The sequence below is a fragment of the Apium graveolens genome, chromosome 5 (assembly GCF_009905375.1).
Source record: "Apium graveolens cultivar Ventura chromosome 5, ASM990537v1, whole genome shotgun sequence".
NCBI classification, from domain to species: domain Eukaryota; kingdom Viridiplantae; phylum Streptophyta; class Magnoliopsida; order Apiales; family Apiaceae; genus Apium; species Apium graveolens.
Window position 1 is genome coordinate 5,903,148 of NC_133651.1, and position 8,438 is coordinate 5,911,585.

The 8,438-nt window shown below is 40.1% G+C and overlaps 1 protein-coding gene across 1 annotated transcript; it reads right to left on the bottom strand.

The window, feature by feature from the left end:
- Nucleotides 1-7,250: 7,250 nt before the first annotated feature.
- LOC141659691 (uncharacterized) lies at nucleotides 7,251-8,438 on the bottom strand. The gene has a single exon (XM_074466618.1). It carries the CDS (start codon nucleotides 8,436-8,438, stop codon nucleotides 7,251-7,253), a length of 1,188 nt encoding a protein of 395 aa, XP_074322719.1.

The following is an 8,438-nucleotide window of genomic DNA, read 5'->3' on the forward strand; positions in this document are numbered from 1 at the left end:
AGTGTAAGTTCTGATAAGAAAAATGTTAACATAAACTCTGATGCTAAATCCGCTGCAAATGTTAACAAACTTGATAAGGCCAAAGGATCCAAGCAAGTCTGGGTCCTTAAAACTAATCATTAGTGGTCTTTGTGATTGCAGGGCAACAGGAAAAATATTCTAGTTCTGGACAGTGGATGTTCAAGACATATGACTGGAAATAAAGCCCTGCTATCAGACTTTGTGGAGAAAGCTGACCCAAGTGTTTCTTATGGAGATGGCAACATTGGAAAAACATTGGGATATGGCAATATCAATCTTGGGGATGTCATCATTAAAGATGTAGCTCTGGTCTCAGGACTTAAACATAATCTGCAGAGTATAAGTCAAATATGTGACAGAGGTTATCATGTTGATTTCTTTGAAGAACACTGTGAAGTTGTAAGTAAATCCAAAGGCAAAGTTGTTCTAAAAGGATAGAGGCGTGGTAACATTTATGAAGTTAAGCTTTCAACAAGTACCGATGGTTCTGCAATCTGTCTGATGAGTAAAGCATCAATTGAAGAAAGCTGGAATTGGCACAAAAACTCTCTCATTTAAATTTCAACAATATAAATGAGCTGGTCAAGAACGATCTTGTGAGAGGACTGCCAAAGTCAGTATTTGCTCCTGATGGCCTTTGTGATTCTTGTTAGAAGGCCAAACAAAGAAAATCTTCATTCAAGAGCAAGACTGAATCATCAATTCTTGAGTCTTATCATCTACTACATGTTGATCTATTTGGTCCAGTAAATGTCATGTCTATTGCAAAGAAGAAATATGCATTGGTCATAGTGGATGAGTTCACTAGATACACATGGGTGTATTTCTTGCACACAAAAAGTGAAACTGCATCTATCTTGATTGATCATGTCAAACATCTGGATAAATTGGTCAAAGATTCTGTGAAAACAATAAGGAGTGATAATGGCACTGAGTTCAAGAATTTGATAATGGAAGAGTTCTGCAAAACCCATGGAATTAAGCAGGAATTTTCTGCTCCTGGAACTCCACAGCAAAATAGAGTTGTTGAAAGGAAGAATAAAACTCTCATTGAAGCTGCACGTACAATGCTTGAAGAAGCAAAGCTTCCAACCTATTTCTGGGCTGAAGCTGTGCAGACTGCTTGTTTTACTCAAAATACAACACTCATTAACAAGCAAGGAAAAACACCATATAAGATGGTGAAGAAAAAGAAGTCAAATCTGAAGTACTTTCATGTATTTGGATGCAAGTGTTTTGTTCTCAAGACTCATCATGAACAGCTATCCAAGTATGATCTAAAAGCTAATGAAGGAATCTTTGTTGGATATCCACTTTCCACAAAAGCCTTCAGAGTCTATAATTTGAGAACAAAAGTGGTCATGAAATCTATCAATGTCTCTTTTGATGACAAGAAGATTACCAGTCTTGAAGATTTTATTGACCGTGATTAGCTGAGATTTGAAAATGAAGACTCAAATTCTGATACTGAAAATCCTGACAGTCTAAGTCCTGATACTGTAAACTCTGATGGATTAAACTCTGATGTTATTGAAACTGTGGTGACTACACCAAAGGAAGATGCATCTATGCAGGGGGAGCATACTCATGATCTTACCACATCTCAAGAAACATCAGAACATACATCTGGCTCTTCAAGTTCTAATTCATCAAGTTCTGATAAGCCAGGTTCTGATAGTGCTGAAAATCTAAATTCTGAAGAATCCAACTCAGAGAGCATAGTTTCAGGGGGAGCATCAGAAAATGAAAATGAAGACAGCATGGATCATGGGGGAGCATCCAGTTCTAGAGAAAACCTTCCATCTGCAAGGAAGTGGACAAAATCACATACACCTGATTTGATAATTGGAAATCCTGATGCAGGTGTCAGAACTAGAACAGGTACTTCAAACGAATGTCTTTGCAATTCTTTTCTCTCTCAGACTGAGCCAAATAGAGTGGAAGAAACTCTTCAAGATGCTGATTGGGTGCAAGCAATGCAGGAAAAGTTAAATGAATTTGAAAGAAACAAAGTCTGGACCCTAGTGCCAAGACCAAAGAATAGATCTGTAGTTGGTACAAAGTGGGTATTCAGAAACAAAACTGACAGTGATGGCATAATTACAAGGAATAAGGCAAGGCTGGTTGCAAAAGGATATTCTCAACATGAGGGAATTGATTATGATGAAACATTTGCACCAGTTGCTAGGTTAGAAGCCATAAAGATATTTTTGGCTTATGCTGCTCACAAAAAGTTTACTGTCTTTCAAATGGATGTGAAAAGTGCATTTCTCAATGGAGAATTGGAAGAGGAAGTATATGTTGAACAACCTCCAGGCTTTGTAGACTCCAAACATCCAGATTATGTATACAGGCTTGATAAAGCACTTTATGGACTTAAGCAAGCTCCTAGAGCATGGTATGAGACTTTAGCTCAGTTTCTTCTGGAAAGTGGATTCAACAGAGGAACAATAGACAAAACACTGTTCTACATCAACCATGGAAAGGACTTACTTCTGGTCCAGATTTATGTTGATGATATCATTTTTGGGTCTACAAATGACAGACTTTGCAAGAGGTTTGCCAAACTGATACAGTCAAGGTATCAGATGAGTATGATGGGGGAACTTAGCTATTTTCAGGGCCTTCAAGTCAAGCAGAATGAAGAAGGCACTTTTATTTGTCAAACAAAGTACACCAGAAACTTGCTGAAGAAATTTGGAATGTAAGATTGTTCAAGTGCATCCACTCCCATGACCACTGCAACAAAACTGGATAAGGATACTGGTAAATCAGTAGATGTTACTGATTACAGAGGTATGATTGGCTCTCTACTCTATCTAACTGCTAGTAGACCTGATATCATGTATGCACCCTGGTCTTTGTGCAAGATTTCAAGCAGATCCAAGAGAACCTCACTTAACAGCTGTGAAAAGAATTTTCAAGTATCCTAAAGGAACAGCTGATCTGGGATTGTGGTATCCTAGAGAATCAGATTTTAAACTAATAGGTTACTCAGATGCAAATTTTGCAGCTTGCAAAATTGACAGGAAAAGCACAAGTGGAAGCTGCCAATTTCTTGGAGACAGATTGGTTTCTTGGTTCAGCAAGAAATGAAAGTCAATTTCCACATCAACTGCAGAAGCAGAGTATATTGCTGCAGGAAGCTGTTGTGCACAGATTCTTTGGATGAAGAATCAGTTACTGGATTATGGGTTAACATATTTCAAAATTCCTATTTACTGTGATAATCAAAGTGCTATTGCTATGACAGGTAATCCAGTTCAATACTCTATGAAAAAGCACATCAGTATCAGGTACCACTTCATAAGGGAACATGTGGATGAAGGTACAGTGGAATTACACTTTGTTCCAACAGATCAACAACTAGCAGATATCTTCACAAAACCATTGTGTGAAGCCACTTTTACAAGATTGGTAAATGAACTTGGAATGGTTTCAGGTTCTTTCTCTAAATCTGCTTAGTTTTGTTCTGTTATATCAGACTTTATGATCAGTATTTACAGAATTTAATCTCTTTGTATATTATGTGCTTAATTGACAAATGTATTTAAGTACTGACTGTTGTCTGATATATGTTTCTAAACTCTGATAAGTGATATGTCTGTTTAAGTAACTATTCAATCCTATGAGGATAACTGTGCTAGATGTTGACCTAGTAGTCTTCAATAAACAACGGATCCCATGTAAGAAGTAATTATTTCTGTGGAAATCTATTGACACAAGCAAATTCTGATAATTGAGCTTAGTTGAGTTTACTTTGTCTATCTTATTACTAAGTCACAAATTAGAATAATGCTACTCATCTGTTAAGTTCTGATACTAGTAAATCTGCTGAATGCACTAAGTGCTGATAAACCTCACTTATCAAAAGAAAAAGCAAGAGGATCAAAGAATAAAATCAGGTAATCCTTTAAGATCTAGAGTAAAAATGTGGAAGGGATGACCCAAGTGCATTGCTGGTATTAAGTAATATGCATCAGAAAAGCAACTAAAATATTTTCTTGGTGACTTTTCACACTCTATGATTACTGGAGAAATACTCTGATAATAACATAAATTCTGATAAGCAGTCGTGACTCACTTACACTGAGAAGCCACTGTGAAATGGAAATTAAAAAGATGCATAAAATTAGCACAAAATAGTTGAGGTGGACTCAAGCATGAACTCATTCATCAGTAGGTTTCAGGATAATGACAGCTCTTTAGCAAAGTTTTAGTTATGCCTTATTTCTAAGATGTACTGAAGTGAATCAGACTTTACTCTTTGTCTGATATTTAGCTTAATGCACACACTAATCACTCCATATGAATGATGAAAATTACTGTGGTGATCTATGTTGTTTTAGATGAACAGTCATTGTGTTTCATTGCACAAATTCTGAGGACAAGTTCTGATTACATATTCTGATGATTAAGTTCTGAAGAATATAAATCAGAATTTGTGTGAGGACTTCCTAAGATAGGCATTCCTTTTTCGAGTTAAGAAATTATGTTCTGATAACTATTAAGTTCTGATATAAGTCTAAGTTCTGATATTACAGTCTAATTCTTTACTTGACTTATCTGTGGATAAAATTAAATAACAGTCTCGGTTCAAACTAAAATATGATGAAGTGGAAGATTAATAGTCACTATGGTTAGGGTTAGTGATATTCGTACTTGAACAGTCAACTTTTACTTGCTTCTTGTGCGCATTAAACCATGTTTTCTCTTTCCAATGAATGTTTTTCTTTTTCCAATTCTGGGGAGACGAGGTAGAATTAATTCTACCTGTCAACATTAAATTATTTGCGTCTCCTGGCATTCTTCTGCCTATATAAGCAACCACTTCACATATTTTTCCTTTCGGCACCTTTTAGTAATGTTTTTGTCGTCCTTTTGCAGGCTGCCCCTTGGGCCGCAGCCGTGGAGGATAAGGTTAAGGACATGGAGACTCGGATGGCCGAGGTAAAGGAGTTGGAGAGGAGGGCCGCGACGGCCGAGGAGGAACTTGTAAGGGTGAAAGCCCAGAACGAGGTCGAAGCCGCTGCGCTGAAGGAAGACAGATCTCGGCTGGAGACTGAACTGGAGAGGGTGAACCGGAGGATCTCCCACCAGAACGTCCAGCTGAAGAGGTCCCGAAAGAAGCTTCGGAAGAAGCGGAAGCAGCTGGACAGGACGGAGGAGCGCTGCTTTCAGTTCGGCGCTGATTATGTCCTGGAGAAGGCCCATGGCCTGAAATGGGATTATAAGCAGTTGCTGAACGACAGCCTGGAGGATCCTATCAGCCGGCCAGCAGTCGAAGTCCCTCATGTCTCCTCCGGCGAAGACGAAGAGCTCTCGGATGAAGACCCTCAAGCCTAAACCTTCAACACTGAGGTGCTTGACATGACGGAAGATGATCTTGTTGCGAAGTTTGTCATTGGTGTTTCCATGGTCGTACCTAACTCTTACAGCGGCCTTCTTCGTTCGTCTTCCTGTATTTCTTTTTTTTTGTAATCAGTACTCTTTGTAATTGGAACTCTTGCCTTCGGGCTTTTGTAATTTAGCTAGCCTTCGGGGTTTTATATTTTAATGCATCTTTTGTCTCTCATCAGCATTGTCCAACTGCATTTAATAGTTGTATCTTTGGCTTCATCCGCCTTAATAATTAAAATAAATCTCCTCTTCGGTGTTATTGATGCTTTAACGATTTTAATGAAATGAATCGTGCCTTCGGCTTATTCATCCGCCTTAACGAAAATGAATTGTATCTTTGGCTTCGTTTGCCTTAACAATCTTTTTTAATAAAATGAATCGTATCTTTGGCTTATTCATTCGCCTTAACGATCTTAATGAATTATATCTTCGGCTTTATCTGCCTCAACAATTTTAACAATTTTAATAAAATGAAAAATGAATCGTATCTTCGGCTTATTCATTCGCCTTAACGATCTTAATGAATTGTATCTTCGGCTTTATCTGTCTCAACAATTTTAACAATTTTAATAAAATGAAAAATGAATCGTATCTTCGGCTTATTCATTCGCCTTAATGATCTTAATGAATTGCTGCCTTACTACCCCCTACGGCCCCAAAGGTTGAAGGTCGAAGGTGAGTTCGGGCTGTTAATCCTTTTACTGAATTCAGGCGAAGGAACAGGGGTGCTGATCTTTCAGCGATTGCCTCTAGATCAGCAGGTCATGGTTCGTTCATCCAAGTGGAGGTTTTCTTCGGGATCGCCCCTAAACCTGGTTTTGGATTTAATTTTGTGTACCTGATTGAGGCCGAAGGACCATGTTCTTCTTTTGATCGCCCCGGGACAGGGGTTCCTTAGGCCTTATTAATAACAAATGATTAAGTTAAGACGAATGATAGGGCGTTATTTTAGGATTGCCCCTTAAGGCCCTTAATTCGTGTTTACCAATTTCAAATTGTCATAATAGTGTAGTGAAGGATGTTCGAATTTTGGGCGATTGCCCCTTATGTCGTTTAATTAAAAAATTAGACAAGGGCGGCGGCCGAGGGGTTTATCTTCTTCGGGATCGCCCTCAGATAATACTCGGGCGGCCGCAACACGTATAAATAAAGAAATTTGACAGGAAATGCATCTTTATTTAGTTAAATTGCTTACATTCTTCACATATAATTTAAATACAAACTTTTAAGAAATTTCTTACTGATAAAATTTTCGAAGGCGACTGGCATGCCAAGTGTTTTTGATTGGTTCGCCTGACAATGTTTCGAGCTTATAGGTTCCAGGACGAACGACTTCGATCACTTTGTAGGGCCCTTCCCAGTTAGGCTGGAGCTTTCCTTGTTTGGACGGCATGGATGCGGCCAACTCCCTTAGGACTAGGTCCCCTACTCCAAAGGACCTTTTCTTCACATTGGATTCATAGTGTTGTGCCGCTTGTAGTAAATACCTCATGTTCCTTTGATGTGCAGCTTTTCTTTCTTCCTCCAGTAAGTCTACGTTCGCCTTTAACCCAAATCTATTAGTTTCAACACTGTAGGTCTCGGTTCGGTACGATTCCAAGCCCACTTCAACAGGAACTAGAGCCTAGGTTCCATAGGCCATTCTGAAAGGAGTTTCTCCCGTTGATGTCCTAGGGGTGGTTCGGTAAGCCCATAAGATCCAAGGGAGTTCTTCCGCCCATCTTCCTTTGGCCTCGCCCAACCTCTTTTTTATTCCTCGAAATATTACTTTGTTTGCCGCCTCGATTGCCCCATTTCCTTGCGGGTGGGCGACTAAGCTAAATTTATGTTCAATTCCGAAATGGTGTAGAAACTTGCGTGAATTTGTTTCCAATAAACTGAGTTCCATTATCTGAGATGCATATTTTTGGAATGCCAAATTGGAGAATGACCTGTTCTAAGAAGAACTTTTTCGCGGCTTCTTCGGTTATGCTTGACAGAGGACGGGCTTCGACCCATTTGGTCATATAGTCGATTGCGATTATGCAGTACTTCGCTTGCTTCGTGCTAGTGGTCAGTATGCCAACTATGTCTACGGCCCATATGGCGAATGGAATTGGGCTTATTACAGAGGTCATTTCTTCTGGAGGTTGTTTCGGGACAGTGGCGAACAGCTGGCATTGTACACATCTTCTTGCATAGTCGACGGCGTCTGCCCTCAGAGTGGGCCAGAAGAATCCCTGTCGGAGAATTTTAAAGGCGAGCGACCGACCAGCCAGGTGCTCACCGCAAATTCCTTCGTGCACTGCCTCCAAAGCCTTTTGCTGTTCTTTGTTGTTCAAACAGCGCAGAAGGGGTTGACTGACTGATCGGCGATACATCCGCCCATTGATTATTGTGTAGTTCGATGCTCTGTATTTAATTTTCAGGGCATCCTTTCGGTCGGGTGGCAGAATGCATTTTTCCAAAAATTTCCTGAGGGGGGTCATCCAGTCGCTCCCCTGGTGAATTTCTAGACATTTTTTCTTCTCGATCGAAGGCGTCTTGGCTTCGGTGAGGTAAATAGAACCAGTTAGGTTCTGTGTCTCGGCCGAAGCTAGCCTTGAAATGGCATCTACCCTAGAATTGTTCTCTCTGCCAATTTGACTTAGTTCAAAGGTTTCAAATGATAAAGAAGCCTCATGTACCTTGGCGGCGTAGGCTTTGGTTCGGGGGTCCCTTTGTTCATATTCCCCCGTGAAGTGTTTCACGACCAACATGGAGTCGCTGAAGGCCCTTAGGTGCTTCGCCTTAAGGCTTCGGGCCAGCTTCATCCCTGCGAGGAGGGCCTCATATTCGGCCTCATTATTTGTCAAGAGGAAGTCGAACCTTATGGCTTGGCATATTTCAAATCCTTCGGGGCTGGAGAGGATCAAGCCGGCCCCACACTTTTTTCCGGCCACCGACCCATCTACAAAAAGCTTCCACTTTCCTGGGATTCGGATTAGTTGTTCATCAGGTGAAAGATCCTTCGGGCCCGAGAATGTGCATTCAACCAT